This window comes from Ranitomeya variabilis, chromosome 6 (genome assembly GCF_051348905.1).
Source record: "Ranitomeya variabilis isolate aRanVar5 chromosome 6, aRanVar5.hap1, whole genome shotgun sequence".
Classification (NCBI taxonomy): domain Eukaryota; kingdom Metazoa; phylum Chordata; class Amphibia; order Anura; family Dendrobatidae; genus Ranitomeya; species Ranitomeya variabilis.
In genome coordinates, this window is record NC_135237.1 from 366,025,837 (window position 1) to 366,043,490 (window position 17,654).

The following is a 17,654-nucleotide window of genomic DNA, read 5'->3' on the forward strand; positions in this document are numbered from 1 at the left end:
ACAGAGAGAAGAATACATGTGCTTAACAGTAGAACAGTCATGGGTTTACTGCGACAGTGTGGCGCCAGAAGACTGCAGCGTCTGATTGCTCCTACTCCGGCGCTGGGTGGAAGGCACTTCTTTATTTTAAATGTGTTTATTCCTTTTTGCTGAACAGGGGTTAATGTTGGAAATCCCGGTGCTCACAGCTGTGTTCGGTTAGCCACTCCTTTTCCCTTTATAATCTGGGCTCTGCTACTAATCCTTGTCAGAGCTAGCTTCATTGCTAACCCGTGTTTGTGCTGCCTTGTTTTTCAGATTGGGGTACTATGGTGCACAGTAGCGCCCCCCTCTTCACTGGGTGGTGGCAGAGAACAGACAGAGGGCTAACTCAGGAGATAAGGCAAGGGCGGAAGCCCAGGAATCTTTGCCATCTGAAGTATCCCGGGGAGCAGGGCGCCCCCTAGTATTAGGGACAGGGAAGGAGCCACTGGTCCCGGGTCACCTGACAGCTGTGTCGTGACAGTAGCTTTGATCGCTACTGTTTTCTCTGATCCATGATGGATCCCTATCTCTGCTCTGCCAAGGCATTTGCAGCAGCTCAGTCTGGAGGTGGCGGATTTACGCATAGTGGTTTTGCAGCACGCTAATACATGTGTGGGAATCACGTCTCTTAGGCAAACCATAGAGGAGCCAAGGTTGCATTGCCTGACAGGTTTCCTGGGAGGCATGACAAGTTTGTTTTCAGAGACGCCTGTAAACTGTACTTCAAGTTACGTCCGGTTTCCTCAGGTACAGAGGAGCAACGTGTGGTGATGGTAATCTCGCTCCTTCAGGAGGACCCCCAAGCATGGGAATTCTCTCACGTCTGTCTCTCAGTTGCTTCAGAAGGTGGAGGGATTTTTTGGCGCACTGGGCTGTAGGTTTGATGACCCCGATCACGTCTCCTTAGCCGAGTCCACACTGCGTCAACTTCAGCAAGGAGACCGGCCAGAGGAGGAATATTACTCTGAGTTCCGGAAGTGTGTCACAGATACCAAGTGGAATGACCCCGCACTCCGTAGTCAGTTCTATGAGGGGCTTACAGTAAGGATGAAGGATGCCTTAACCATGTTTGACTCCTGACTCCCTTGAGGCAGCCATGTCTCTGGAGATCCGGGTTGATCGCCGTCTTCGCCAGAGACATAGGGAGTCACCTCTGGGTGCAGGAGGTCCAGGGTCAAGGGAGGTCAGCAGTAGGCCTACTGAGGAACCCATGAAGGTGGGTGCGGCATCACATTCTGGTAAATTGTCTTTTCGCCGACATAAGGGGGAGTGTGTTTCTTTTGTGGTAAAAAGGGCCATTTCATGGGCACGTGTCCTTCCCAACTTATCACGGATCTACCCGTGTTGGCGGGGAATACTGTAATTCTTATGGTGGTGGATAGATTCTGTAAAATGTCTAATTTTATCGCTTTACCAAACGCCAAATCCTTGGTGCAAATTTTCATCAGGGGAATAATTAGATTAAATGGGATCACGACCGATATTGTTTCTGATGGGGGGGTGCAGTTTGTCTCCAAGTTTTGGAGGGCATTTTGCACCCGTCTGGGAATCCATTTGTAATTTTCTTCCGCTTTTCACCCGCAGTCTAATGGGTAGATTGAACTGGTTATCTAAAATCTAGAGACGTATTTCTGGTGTTTTGTTTCTGAAAATCAGGAGGACTGGGAAACTCATTTACCGTTAGCCGAATTTGCTGTAAATATTCGTTGTCGGGAATCGACCTGTAAATTCCCGTTTTTTCGGGGCATATGGGTTCCATCCTCAGTTTAGTTATTTTAGTGGTAATCGCCCTTCTGGATTACCAGAGGAAGAACGTTTTTCATCTTCCATTTCTACCATATGGCCGGGGGTTAAGAATAATTTGAGGAAGATGGGATCCAAATACAAGAGTGTGGCTGATCGGAGACGTTTGTTGGGTCTGGACCTGTGTTGGTGACTTGGTGTGGCCATCCTCTAGGAACTTTAAGCTGAAGGCTCCGTTTAGGAAACTGGTTCCCAGGTTAATCGGTCCTTATAAGATCATAGCCATCGTCAATGCCATAGCATTTCACCTTGCTTTACCACCTACCTTTAGGATCCATAATGTATTTAATCATTCTCTCCTCAAAAAAAAGTTGCATCTTCTGTACCATCACCTCTAATCCCATCTCCTGTCATTGTCGATGGTAATTTAAAGTCTCAGATTGCAAAGATTTGGGATTCTCATCTTGTTCATCGGTTGCTTCAGTATCTGGTATATTGGAGGGGGTATGGTCCTGAGGAGAGCATGTGGGTACTAGCATCTGATATCAGTTCATGTGGCCAGACTTTTCACGTGGCATACCCTGATAAACCTGGTCCTGAGGTTCCGGAGGTCCCTCATAGAAGAGGGGGTACTGTCACAAAGTTGCCGCAACAGTGTGGAGCCAGAAGACCACAGCATCTGATTGCTCCTACTCCGGCGCTGAGAAGAAGCACTTCTTCATTTTAAATTTTTAAACGTGTTTATTCTTTCTGGCTGAACAAGGGTTAATAGGCCATGTTGGAAATCCCAGAACTCACAGCTGTGCTCGGTTAGCCACTCCTTTTCTCTTTATAATCTGGGCTCTGATACTAATCCTTGTCAGAACTAGCTTCATTGCTGCATGGCTAATGGAGTGAGAGGAGTTCGTATGAAAAAGAAAGTTGAAGGAGTTATTAGTGACTGTTGCTTGGTTTGTATGCATGGTAATTGCTTATCCTTCTCTGTTTTGGTTTATTCCCCTACCTTCACACCCCGGTGCATTCCTCTGTTATATGTGAGAAGAGAACAGACGGAGTCCCCGGCATCTTCGCCATCTGAAGTATCCTGGGGAGAAGGGCGAGCTAGGGCGCCCTCTAGTGTTAGGGAAGGCAAGGAGCCCCTGGGGTCCTCGGTCACCTGACAGTTGTGTCGTGACAAGACCACCAGAAAATATACACTAATGAAGACAAAGACTCCTAAATAAATAGTATACAGTAGCCAGAGCACAAAACATGCAGTGAACAAAACATCTTGCCAATGCAAAACACACACCATGCAACTTGGGACTGGCTCATTGCATTTGTAATTGACAACCTTATTCCACTGCAACTTTGAAGACGTTAGTAACATAATTACTTTCAAAGAAGATTTTTTTTAAGCTAGTCATCACTTCTTTAGGAATCTATCATTCAATATTACCATTTCTTCTTGGTATGACTTATCACAATTGTGCACAAAGGCAGGGCAGGGAGAAGAGGTAGGCACGCGCCTAGGGCTCTGCCTCCTGTCTCCCTGAGGGGACATACTTTGGGAAAATGACATGGCCTAATGCCTGCGGCCGCCTGCCCCCTTCTGTCGGCTGCAAGAATTCAGCAGTCATGGGTGGGGCGCAGGTACACAGGGAGCAATGTCAGTCACTGACTCACCCCTCTCTCTGCCTGCCGCTCCCTCCCTGCATTCAACTGTATTCACGTCTTACAGACAGGGGGCAGCGTGAAATGTGGGCCCAGCAGGGAGAGAAGTTAGCATGGTGGGAACAGTGTGGAGATAAAAGAGTGTAAAGGAAAACAGTGGAGAAGAAACAGGCTTGGTATGGGCTGTGGTTCATAATGGTGGACGGTGTGACAGTTATAGCTGATAATGGCAGGCAGTGGGGTCGTTGTGCATCAGTAAGGTAGACAGTGTGGAGGCCATATACAATAGGAGGCTTATTTAGGGCATAGCATGGACAGATATTTTTCAAGCAGAGGGCATTTTAATAACACTTATTTTTAAGGGCATCATGTGGGGATGTGCTGCAGAAGACCAGAGAAGAGAGAAGTCTGCAAAGAATAGCTGTGGATATGAAAAGTCATCATGGTGTCTGGTCAAGATGAGACGAAAAGGAAGATGACAAATGTACGGATGATGGTGCTCGTGTTGTACTTATTTACTGACTGTGGCTCTGGTGATGTTATTCATGTACTGATGATGGTTCTGGTGATGCTTTTATCTACTGATTGTGGTTCTGGTGTCGTATTCATGTACTGATGGTGGTTCTAGTGACCAAGTAAGTTTTTTACATGTTAAAAATTACAAAAAATAAAATGAGTCGATGCAAAAGTTTGGGCACTCTTGGAGATGTGTACTCATAACTTTGACCAAGGTTTCAGGCCTTAATTAGTTTGTTAGGGTCATGGCTTGTTCATCATCATCGTTAGGAAAGGCCAAGTGATGCACATTTCCCAGCTTTATAAAAACTCAGCCTCCTATAACCTTGTGCTAAAAAAGAACAGCCATGCGTTCTTCTAAACAGCTGCCTAGAACTCTGAAAATGTTAGAGGCTCATGAAACAGGAGAAGGCTATAAGATGATAGAAAAGAGTCTTCAAGTTGCGTTTTCCTCAGTTCAAAATGTAATTAAGAAATGGCAGTTAACAGGAACAATGGAGGTCAAAATAAAGTCTGAAAGATCAAGCAAAATTTCAGTGAGAGCTGCTCATATGATTGCTAGAGAGGCAATTCAGAACCCTTGATTGCAAAAGACCTTCAGAAAGATGTAGCATACTCTAGAATTGTGGTACATTACTCTATATTCAGAGACAACTGTACAAATATGGCCTTCATGGAAGATTCATCAGAACAAAACCTCTTCTGCGTCATTAACATAAAATTCAGCATAAGTATGCAAAAGAACATCTAACATTACTGACACATTTTGTAAATTCTGTGGACTGAGGAGGTTAAAATAGAACTCTTTGGCCACAATGGTCAAAAGGTGTGGGTGGAGAAAAAAGGGCACAGAATTTCAGGGAAACAACATCTCGCCAACCATTAAGCATGGAGGTGGATCAACTATGCTTTGGGGTTGTGTTGCAGCCAATGGCACAGGGAACATTTCAGAAGTAGAGGGGAGAATGGATTCAATGAAATGTCAACAAATTCTTGACGCAAACATACCAACACCTGTAAAAAATTTGAAGTTGAAAAGAGGATGGCTTCCACAAATGGATAATGATTCTAAACACACATCAAAATCCTCAATAGACTCAAAAGGCGCAAGCTGAAGGTTTTACAATGGCCCTCAGAGTCATCTGTACCTCATTGAAAATCTGTGGCTAGACCACAAAGTAGCAGTGCAATCAAGACAAACCCAGGAATCTCACAGAACTGGAAGAATTTTCCAAGGAACAATGGATGAAAATTCCTCTAAACAAAGTTAAAAGACTCTTGGCTGGCTACTAAAAGCTCTTACAAGAGGATACTTGAAAAAAGGGGTGCTATGAGGTACTAACTATGCAGGGTGCCCATAGTTTTTATTTTAAGATGAAAAATAAATTCTCATATTTTTTTCTTTGCCTAAAATACAAAGGAAATTTGTCATTTTCAAATTTAGCCCTTTTAGGGATCATTTCATCTTCATTTGCTTAATTGTTCACAATAACAGTAGTTTTTACAGGGGTGTCTAAACTTTTACATGCCACTTTATGCATTAGTGATGGCTCTGGTGTTCTGTTTAAGCCCTGATAATTATTTTGGTTTCATACTGATGATGGTTCTAGTTATAATTGTTCTGGTGACTTATTTATAACATTAGTACATTTTAAAGAACCAATGCACATACATGAGTACGTCACCAGAACCACCATCAGTACAGGAATACAGCACCAGAACAATAATCACTACATGAATACATCAAAAGAACCACCATCATCAGTTTATAAATATGTCACTAGAACCACCATCTGTACAGGAATGTGGCACTAGAACCATTGTCAGTTTTGCTGCAAACTATTTGTTGCATGAAAGATGTAAAAATATAATACTCATATGTATCCGTTTTCAAAATGCAGTCTGTTTGGTTTCAATTAAGGTGTCCCGCATTTGGCAGATATCCAATTAGAAGCTAATTAGTCAAATAAGCTATATTAGTTTCCATGACCAACCTTGGGTCTGATATTTAAAATATAGGATGTCACGGATGAATATAGCCATTTGTCCCTCGTATTGTGCAAATCGTCAACAAACAGATGGGCATCAGGGAACCTGTTACTTCTGTCTCTGACTCATTTCTTTACCTGGAGGTTCATTGGGAGATTGGGGGGGAGGGCACTAGGTTTCAACTGACTTGGGCACCAAAATATCTTCCCAGCCATGCTCAGAGGTATAAACTTTCTGACTGTCAGGTAGATCTTGCTCTGAGGTAGTGAAAAAAAGTTCCTTGAATCATGCAAGCACCAGGTAAGACGCATGCTACCACTTACCTTGTCTTTTCGATAACAGTGTCTGTGAACACAGAGTCTGCACCGCCACCATTACAAACCGTACCACCACCATCCTCATCAACGTCATCTTCATCAAAGTCAGAGGTGTTCAGGAAATCAAAGCTCTCTAAAGCACTCTCAATAGTTAGACTTATACTGGTAGACCTGCTTCGGTTTACAGATGGCTTGCACTGCAAAGGTAGAAGGGATCAATGAAGACCAGACACATAGCAAAGCTCAGAAAAGACAAATTGTTACCTTGTAAATGAGTTTGCGCATGATGTTATGTCTGCAATTTAATTAGAATACATATAATAAACATTTACCGTTTGCAGATATTTTTCAAAAAATATTAAATTTTTGAGCAATAATTGTTGCATTCTATAAAAAAAAAATCCCACAGGGGTGAGCATGGGTTGAGGTATAGTAGTTTTTTTTCAGTTTTGAAAGACAAAATGTTAAAGGCACACAGTAGTCACCAGTATGTTTGTTATGGTGAGTGACCCAATATTTGTGTATTTGAGGCTGGAATGCTAAAGGAGAAAAAAAACGATGAAACCAGTGGAATTTTTTTTGCCACTTACTTGATAAATGACTACCTGTACTGTAAACCCCCGAAGCTGTGAAACATAGGTAAGGAGTACGATTTGCTAGATTTACAGTAGACCCAAGACTCTTGCCGAGTCACTATAAACCAGCAAAGATGTTATAAGTGGAGCACAGGTTTAGGGTGCACTCATAATCCACTTGTAGTGTACATTTGCTGTAGGCACTAGGAAAGCACCTGGGGTAGATTTCAAACGCACCTATAGGACCAGAGTCACCAAAAGTTCTAAGGTGTCATTTTGACCTCAACTTTGCCCATTTTAGACATTTATGCTCTCAGTAGGTCTTAGTTATCTAAAAAATTGGGCATCATCTTGCCACCATTTATTTGTATAGAAGTCCTGAAAATTGCATATCACGTAAGCCCAGAACTCCATTATAGATGAATGGAGAGCGTGCATGTACGGCCACTTCGTTCCCAGTAGCGCAAGACAGGACCTTGTTCTCAAGACCGAAGAAAGTGACAGTGGCTGTCGAGACCTGCATCCGTCAGACCATGAAATGTCCAAGACAGGATGACCTCCCAGCTGTCAGCCCTCAGTTTAGATCAATTTCTTCGCCCTTTCACCCATGTTATTTATGCACTTTAACAGTTTTCTTATTTTTAACAGCAACAAACTTGTTTTCATGAAAATGAATAAGGATTTACTATGCCCAAAGCATAAGATAATGTTAACCAAACATTTTCTTTGCTTCCAGTTTAGTTCCCAAACTCTCTTAAGAGTGCGTTACCAGGTTTTTGCTACTTCAACTGAGAGCAACATTATGTAGGGGTAGAGACCCTCATTCTAGTGATTTATCACTTATGGGACTACTTGCTGTAGTTTTGCTAAAGTTATTGTTTTAAACAGCAGGAGATCATCACTAGAGGACTAGTACGCCTGCGGCTATGTAGTCCTCCATGTTCATGAGCTCTGTATAACCCCACTACAGATTGGTAGTTTTCTGTGTACAATCAGTGGTGTGGGCAGGGTTATACACAGCTCCGCATTCACAGACCGGGCAGATTTGTGGCATATAAAAACAATAATTTTACCAAGACTACAGCAATTAGCAAAGTAAGCGACAAATAGCTGGAATCAGGGTCCCTGCCCCTCAGAATGGGTAGCAAAAGCCTGCTGACAAATGCTCTTTAAAGTGTTATTTCCAACATAAAGACCTCATTCACATGTCTATTTTAACGTATATGTTCGATCTGCGTTTTCACAGGCAGAACATGTGCCCCATTATAGTCTAGGGCGCTGTTCACATGGCAGTGTTTTTTTTTTGGTGGAAAATAATCATGTAAACATGTTCAATTTCACCAGTCACAGATCAAAATCACTCAAACAATCTATGGGTCTGTGATACTGGCAGACTGGTCGTATCACCGATGGTAAAAACGGGCACACTGACCTACACTGCTGGAAATATTATCCAGCACACTAATGAAAATCAAGAAAAACAAAACAAGTCTGAATGAGGCTTAGAAGTGATCACTTATCCAAAGGATGGATGACAACGTGCAGATGATCTGTAGGAGTCTAACTACAACAGCCCTGAGAACAGGGCTCATACAGTGCCCCATTAGAATGGAGCCATGGTAGAGCATATACATATAACACCACTCCATCCATTCTCTATGAGACGGCTAAGAGGGCCGAGAAATATCCGAGATTTCACAACCCCGATTGGGGATCCAAGTGGTCAGACCCCCAGCGATCCACAAGAGGCTGACACATTGCTTTATCTAACGAATGAATGCTGAAAAAGCAATCAGCCATATAACAGGACTGCATGCAGTGAAGACAGGGATTCTTCCCAACAAGTAGTATTAGTCTGCACTATTGGGAGCAGCAATTGGAAATGGAGTTGCCCAAATTGTCCTTCAGGCCATGTTCACACATTAGAATAACATTTTGATGATATTTCTGTAGCAGATCTCCAAGGCTGAACCCCAGATTTTTGCTGTATAGTTGCATTTTACACTGCCATGGATAGTATGGAACCAGGTCCGCGATTCATGGTCTGATTTCTGGGCGCCAAACTAAGCAGCCTTATATACTTAGGAGACGGAGGAGTTCGGGTCATGAACTCATGAGCTTGAGCTCTGTAAAACACGGACATGTGAATGCAGCTTTATTCTCATTTCATAGTGCTAGTCTCAGTTTCCCATGTGGAATCCCCTTCAGATGAGAAATATCAAACCTAATTTTACAGCAGATTGTTTTTCGCAGCGGTGATGAAAACCTGCATTAAAGTGGATGGGGTTTCCGCAATCCAATTACTGTTACAGGGATAATAATTTGCTGAATGGGATATGGATTTTGACTAGGAATTCACAGCAAAATCCACATCAGTTCCCGCCTGTGTGAACATAGCTCGAAAGTCTAATACCTGTATAGATCCCACTGCACAGAAACAAGTACAAACTTACAAAAGCACAAAATATGCAAAACAACCCAATCGTTATACAAGTATGAAGGAATTAGGGCAGACATGAAGGGAAGCAGTCACTGATGGAGGAAGCAATGAAAAATGAAACTGTAGAAACGTGTTGGATACTGTTAATATTAAACCCCATATTAAACACAGGGCACATTTTGGGCATGTGAGACTATTATTCTGCAGTGCCTACAGCGAAGGCGAGGGACAACTTGTATCTTAAATGTCACCAATCACTTTTCAGTATCGCTTGGTTGAGGCAAGGTTTTAACATTTTTATTAAGGCGGTATAAGCGACTTGTTGCTTTCTTCTGCCTGTTATGGTGATGAGACTTTTTGTGTTTTGCTACTTTCACACACAACCTTTACTTTTTGAAGTAAAAATTATTTGCCTTTATTTCGCCATAATCTGAGAGCTGTAACTTTTTACATTTCTGGTGATGAAGCTGTGTGAGGGCTTGGTACAAATGAAAACCTCATCCTGAAAAACATTTTAGGGTATATATGATTATTTATTTTTTTATTACCCTTTAATTCGTCTCCTTCCCCCCAAAAAAATATAATAAAGGCAGCAAATCTAAATATAAATGATGATATTGATATTTAAGCCAGGGTTGTTATGGATATGGCAACAGCAACCAAGCATGAATTTTTACACAATAAATAGTGATGAGCGAACGTGCGCGGTTAAGGTATTATCTGAGCATGCTCAGGTGCTAATCGAGTGTCTTCAGCGTGCTCCAATAATATATTCGAGTCCCTGCACCTGCTTGACAGCAGCAACACATGCAAGGATTGCCTAACAGCTTGCAAAAAAGGCCAAGAGGAGACTTAAAGGGATCCTGTCAGCAGGATTGTGCACAGTAACCTACACACAGTGTCAGGTCGGTGCCGGTGCCTGATTAAAATGATCCCTGGGTTGATGAAATCAGTCTTGTGGTTGTTGTGTAATCTTTATTTTCAGTTTTGAGTTAATGATATGCTCGTGCCCCGGGTTGGCCTGTGGGGGGTCTCCACGTGGTGCTCTGCTTACTTATGCATCCATATGGCTTATGACAGGTTAATGATCCCTCCGAGAACTGTCCCCTATTTTACATACTGCATGCACCATCGTTTGAAAAAAAACCAAAACATTAATCACGCAGGCGCCGTAACTGTAGCATGACACCATGTTCAATATGCATATATTCATTTTTTCCAACAAAACAAAATGCCTAAATATAAAAATGGCGCTGGTGGTCGCGCAGTAGCATCTATAGCGTTTCTAGAGATGCTCCTCTGCAGGAGCCACCATCTTCATGGAGCCCAATTTTTTTTCTCTAGCAAAATGGCGCCGATGCAGTAGCAGCTATCGGAACAAGGCAGATGCTACTGCGCAGGTGCAGCTGGTGGCACCATTTTGATTAAGATATTCTTATTTTTTCCAACAAAACAAAATGCCTACATATAAATGAATATATGCCTGTTATACATCGTATCATGCTACAGCACAGGAATGATTAGTGGGTTTTTTTCTCCAAACAATAGTCTATGCAGTGTGTAACATATGGGGCAGGTCAGTGAGGGATCAGTGAGCGGTTATAAGCCATACAGATGAATATACAGGTAGGAGCACTTGGAGCAGTGACCCCTAAGTTGGAAGAATGGCTACAACAGATCCCAGGAGCAACTGTCCAGAAGAGCACAATGCTGGGAACAAGTAAGATCTTGCGCAGAACCCTCAAACTCCCAGGCCTCTGGTGAAGGACCCGAGAATTAGAAAGAAACATGATTCGGGTCAGTTTTTACCAACCCTAGTGTTGTGATGGCTGTTATTAATGGAATAGCCGTGACAGCAACAACAACAAAAAAAAAAAGTCAGATTTCCCATTTAATTTCTCTCTCCTCTGATGTGATCGCACTTCAGAGAAGAAAGAAATGGGGTCCCCCGTTCACACCTCCCTGTACCACCAGTGTCCCTACATCCCTTTGTGTAGTCCCCCAGCATCTTCTTCTGAGAAGAAAATGGCGGGCGCATGCGCAGTGCACCCACTGACATCTGAGGGTCGGCACCTATTGGTTCATTTTGATCACTGTGATAGGGCCCATCACCTTAATCAAAATAAAAAAAATAGTAACTCAAACCCCACTTTATTACCCCCTTAGTTAAGTAAAAATAATAAAATAAAAAAAGTATTCATTTCCATTTTTCCATTAGGGTTAGAGTTGGGCTAAAGTTATGGTAGGGTTATGGTTGAGGCTAAAGTTAGGTTTGGGCTAGGGTTACGGTCAGGGTGGATAAAAATCAATGTTTTTTTTTATAAAAAAAAATCAAAAAAATCGATTTTTATTTAAATCGGATTTTTTTTTATTTAAATCGGATTTTTTTCAATAAACTGCTTTTTGAGGAAAATATTTTACCATCCAAAGGTTCTTCCATCATGAGATAAAGCTGAGTTGTTTAACTCAGTAGAATAAAGGCTGTATATGTGTAACATTCACAATGCCATGCTCTTCCAGAGGCTTCTGTAGGATTAGTGGGCAGTTTCTCTCCTATATTATCACAGACGCTCGCTTTACTTACGCAGTTCTCAAAACTGACTTTGACTCCGCAGAGGTCCCAGCCTCTTCTTCATGGCAAAAATGTTACAACATGAACAGAGTTGAGAAAAAGACCTTAATCCTATTGTTCTACAAACCTATGAATACAGAATCAACCCCTTCAGTGCCAAGTCCAAGAAGTTAGACAATATGTTTCTGATTGTTTGGAGTGGAATAGATCTGCACAACACAAGAAGAATGTGAATCTAAGTGTGAGGAGGAGGAAGGGCAAGCAGACAAGAAAATGAAAGTGAAACTTTGAGCACAATACTGCAGCATAGCCACAGACAGACAAGTCTGGATCTGTTTGTGTGTACGATCTGAGGTTTATTACATTCTTTCCTTATAATGACAGCAGGCCGTAAAAGAGACCCAGTTTGGGAATATTTTAATGAAGCTCCTTCGCCTATCGGTAAGGCAGGCATGCGTGCAAAAGGCAAACGATGCAACAAAGAGATGGAATATTTTAATGAAGCTCCTTCGCCTATCGGTAAGGCAGGCATGCGTGCAAAAGGCAAACGATGCAACAAAGAGATGCAAGGCCTGGTGGCGCGAATGAGGCAACATCATGAGAAGTGCGGTGATGAAGATGACCAAAGAAACACTTCTGAACAGGCAGGATCTTCAGGTTGGTAAACATTTTTATTGAATCCTATTTCTAAAGACTGAACTGTCATGTGTGAGAAAAATTATATTTCTTATTATTACTGCATGTTACTGTCATTTGGTACAGTTATGAAGAAAAACAAATATTCCTTTTGGGGCAGGGGCAGTGATGTGTTGTGTACAATAAGCAGAAATTGTATAAACAATAAAATAACAGCATTGACTTTTTTTGTTTAGGGGAATTCATGGATTCTGGAAACTATCCACCTCCAAGATCACCATCATCCTGTTCTACAGTTTCAGAGTTATCCATCCAGGATAGTGCTTCATTAGCAGCAGCATCATCATCAGACACCCACAGCCACATATCACCATCACCCAAAAGGAAGAAAAAACCTTTACCTCCTGGAACCACCATAGATAGGTTTGTGATAAGAACTAGCAGATTAGAAAAAGAGTTGATTGATGAAAAAAATTGCCCAGTTTATTTATGCAACAAACTCTTCTTTCCGTCTGACTGAGAACCCACATTTCATTAATATGGTTCAGTCACTGAGACCAGGATACAGTACACCCAGCAGAGCTGATGTTGCAGGGAAACTGCTGGATCAAGTGTATGACCGAGAAATGGAGTAATGTGCAACAGCTCTGGAGGGTAAAATTGTTAACCTAAGTATTGATGGGTGGAGTAATGTCCACAATGATCCTATTGTATGTGCTTGTATAACAACAGAAGAAGGTAAAGTCTTCCTTGCACAAACAACTGATACGTCAGGAAATGCACACACAGCAGAATACTTACAAGAAGTGGCAGTAAAAGCTATAACGACATGTGAACAAAAATTCAAATGTCTAGTACGCAGTTTGGTCACTGACAATGCTGCAAACGTATCCAAGATGAGAAGAGATTTAGAAGAGCAGGGAGGGAATACAAAGCTGCTAATAACATATGGTTGCAGTGCTCATTTGCTGCACCTCTTAGCCAAAGACTTAAGTGTTCCAGAAATAAAGGCTAATGTTGTTGAAATTGCTAAATACTTCCGTAATAATAATTTTGCTGCAGCAGCTCTGAAAAGGATGGGTGGAACCAAGCTAACGCTCCCACAAGATGTTAGATGGAACTCTGTGGTGGACTCTTTTGAGCAGTATATCAAAAACTGGCCTATTCTGATGACACTGTGAAGAAAATCGAGATAAAATAGATGGCACTGTCACGGCCAAAATCCTCAACATTGGGCTTAAGAGAAATGTTGAACATATGTTGAGCTTCCTGAAACCCATCTCTCAAGCTTTAAACAAAATACAGAAAAATAGCTGTTTTATTGCGGATGCTGTTGAAATTTGGAAGGAACTGAGTGAACACTTAAAAACAGAACTACACATGGACAGAATTAAATTACAAGCAGTAAACAAACGAATGGGACAAGCACTGACTCCAGCTAATTTTTTGGCAAATATTGTCAATATCCAATATCAGGGTCAAAACCTAAGTGCTGAGGAAGAGGAGTTAGCTATGACATGGGTATCCAGCAATCATCCATCTTTTATGCCAACTATAATAAACTTCAGAGCTAAGGCGGAACCATTCAAGAAATATATGTTTGCTGCAGATATTTTAAGGAAGGTCACACCAGTAAACTGGTGGAAGTCACTTAAGCGCTTGGATTTAGAGACTGTTCAAGTAATGATTTCACTTTTAACAGCAGTAGCTTCTTCTGCAGGCGTTGAAAGAATATTCTCTTCCTTTGGACTCATTCATTCTAAATTGAGAAATCGGTTGGGACCCAATAAAGCAGGAAAGCTTGTTTTTCTTTTCCAGATTATGAATAGGAACAAAGAAGAAGATGATGATGAAGATGACGACAAGTGAGCTACAGAGGACAGCAGGGACAGTAGTAATTAAGTTTTTCATGTGTCGGCTGGGCTGACAGTCTAAGTTTCTTAAAATATATATATATTTTGTTTAGCCAAATTAGTTAACAAACATGGATGTTTGTTTAAGCAAATAACTTATGCTGTAATGTTGTTATTGTTTCAGTTGAATAAATCTATTTAAATTGTTATTAAGGTCAGGATTATTTTTCTCCTTCCTAAGTACAACAGAACAGTGGTGTCCAAATATGAATGGTTAACCCATTAAACTGGGGAGAAAAAAGTAATATAAAAAGTGATTCTAAAAATCTTCATCTACTTGCATGTTAAAGTAGCAAGAACTAGTTTAGGTAGAAACTTTGATTTAAATCACTGATTTAAATCAAGCCTTACTGACTAGTGATTTAAATCGTGATTTAAATCAGTTAGATTTAAATCAAATCCACCCTGGTTACGGTTGGGCTAGGGTTGGGATTACAGTTAGGTTTGTGGTTAGGGATGGGATTAGGGTAAGGGGTGTGTTGGGGTTAGGGCTGTGATTAGGGTTAGGGGGTGCGTTGGGGTTAGAATTGGGGTGTTCCACTGTTTAGGTACATCGGGGGGGGGGGGGGGTCTCCAAACGCGACATGGCGCCACCACTGATTCCAGACAATTTTGCGTTCAAAAAGTCAAACGGTGCTCCCTCCCTTCTGAGCCCTGCCATGCACACAAAGAGTGGTTTACCCCAACATATGGGGTATTGGTGTACTCAGGGGAAATTGCACAACAAATATCGTGGTCCATTTTCTCTTGATACCCTTGTGAAAATAAAAAAAATTGGTTCCAAACTACATTTTTAGTGTAAAAAGTAAAATTAATTTTTATAAATAAAAATAAAGTTCATTTTTTCCTTCCATATTGCTTTAGTTCTCATGAAGCACCTGAAGGGTTAATTAACTTCTTCAATGTGGTTTTGCGCACCTTGAGGGGTACAGTTTTTAGAATGGTGTCACTTTTGGGTATTTTCTTTTACATCGACCACCTAAACTTACCGTATATACTCGAGTATAAGCCGAGATTTTCAGCCCAAATTTTTGGGCTGAAAGTGCCCCCTCGGCTTATACTCGAGTCACGGTCGGCGGTGGGGTCGGCGGGTGAGGGGGAGAGGGCGCTGAGGCATACTCACCTAGTCCCGGCGATCCTGTCGCTCCCCCTGCCCGTCCCACGGTCTCCGGGTGCAGCAGCCTCTTCCCCTGAGCGGTCACGTGGGACCGCTCATTAGAGAAATGAATAGGCGGCTCCACCTCCCATAGGGGCGGAGCCGCATAATTCATTTCTCTAATCAGCGGTGCCGGTGACCGCTGACAGAGGAAGAGGCTGCGGCACCGAAGACCAGCTGTCCGGGGGAAGGAGCGGGACGCCGGGAGCAGGTAAGTATCGCATATTCACCTGTCCGCGTTCCACACGCCGGGCGCTGTCTCCATCTTCCCGGCGTCTCTCCTCACTGACTGTGCAGGTCAGAGGGCGCGATGACGCATATAGTGTGCGCGCCGCCCTCTGCCTGATCAGTCAGTGCGGAGAGACGCCGGGAAGATGGCGCCGAGGAGCTGCAAGAGAGGTGAGTATGTGTTTTATTATTTTTATTGCAGCAGCAGCAGCACAGCTATGGGGCAATAATGGACGGTGCAGAGCACTATATGGCACAGCTATGGGGCAACGGTGCAGAGCACTATATGGCACAGCTATGGGGCAATAATGGTGCAGAGCACTGTATGGCACAGCTATGGGGCAGTAATGGTGCAGAGCACTATATGGCACAGCTATGGGGCAATAATGGTGCAGAGCACTATATGGCACAGCTATGGGGCAATAATGGTGCAGAGCACTGTATGGCACAGCTATGGGGCAATAATGGACGGTGCAGAGCACTATATGGCACAGCTATGGGGCAATAATGGTGCAGAGCACTGTATGGCACAGCTATGGGGCAATAATGGACGGTGCAGAGTACTGTATGGCACAGCTATGTGGCAGTAATGGTGCAGAGCACTGTATGGCACAGCTATGGGGCAATAATGGTGCAGAGCGCTATATGGCACAGCTATGGGGCAGTAATGGTGCAGAGCACTGTATGGCACAGCTATGGGGCAATAATGGTGCAGAGCACTATATGGCACAGCTATGGGGCAGTAATGGTGCAGAGCACTGTATGGCCCAGCTATGGGGCAATAATGGTGCAGAGCACTATATGGCACAGCTATGGGGCAATAATGGTGCAGAGCACTGTATGGCACAGCTATGGGGCAATAATGGTGCAGAGCACTGTATGGCACAGCTATGGGGCAATAATGGTGCAGAGCACTATATGGCACAGCTATGGGGCAATAATGAACGGTGCAGAGCACTATATGGCACAGCTATGGGGCAATAATGGTGCAGAGCACTATATGGCACAGCTATGGGGCCATAATGAACAGTATGGAGCATCTATTTTTATTTTTGAAATTCACCGGTAGCTGCTGCATTTTCCACCCTAGGCTTATACTCGAGTCAATAAGTTTTCCCAGTTTTTTGTGGCAAAATTAGGGGGGGTCGGATTATACTCGGGTCGGCTTATACTCGAGTATATACGGTACTTCAAAATGTGAAATGGTCCCTGAAAAAAATGGTTTTGCAAATTTTGTTGGAAAAATGAGAAATTGCTGGTCATCTTTTAACCCTTATAACTTCCAAAATTGTGCTGATGTAAAGCAGACATGTAGGAAATTAACTATTAACTATTTTGTGTGACACCACTCTCTCATTTAAGGGTACAAGAATTAAATTTTAAAAATTGCTAAATTTTCAAAATTTGACAAATTTCCATTGTTTTTTTTTTTTTTTTCATAAATAAACACAAGTCATATCGAATAAATTTTACCACTAACATGAAGTACAATATGCCATGAAAAAAAACTCAGTCTCAGAATCAGTGAGAGCCGTTGAAGCATTCTAGAACTATAACTTCATAAAGTGAAGTGAATTGGCTCTGTCACTAAGGGGTTAATCAACGGAGGTATCATTTTAATCAGTATAACAGCGCCTTTAGTGGTCTACAACTGTCTAGTTTACTGAGCATGATCCTGCTGACAGGTTCCCTTTAATAGCAGTCTAAAAATATCTGAAGGGTTGTCACGATGTAGAGAGATCATCCTTTTTCTCATTTGCACATGAAAACGCAACAAGAAATGGAATAAAAAAAAAAAGGGAGAAGATACACATTTTTTGACAGTGAGGGTGATCAATGAGTGGAGCAGGCTGCCACGAGAGGTGGCGAGTTCTCCTTCAATGGAAGTCTAC

The 17,654-nt window shown here is 42.4% G+C and overlaps 1 protein-coding gene across 6 annotated transcripts in view; it reads right to left on the reverse strand.

Annotated features, from left to right (window-relative positions):
• The window catches only part of RIPOR2 (RHO family interacting cell polarization regulator 2), a 254,439-nt gene that overhangs the window by 54,484 nt on the left and 182,301 nt on the right, over positions 1 to 17,654 (reverse strand). For all 6 annotated transcript variants that reach the window (XM_077269995.1, XM_077269990.1, XM_077269993.1 and 3 more), the window contains one exon: positions 6,249 to 6,439. In XM_077269995.1, coding sequence (XP_077126110.1) covers positions 6,249 to 6,439 — 191 coding nt within the window. The remainder of the gene's footprint in view (positions 1 to 6,248; positions 6,440 to 17,654) is intronic.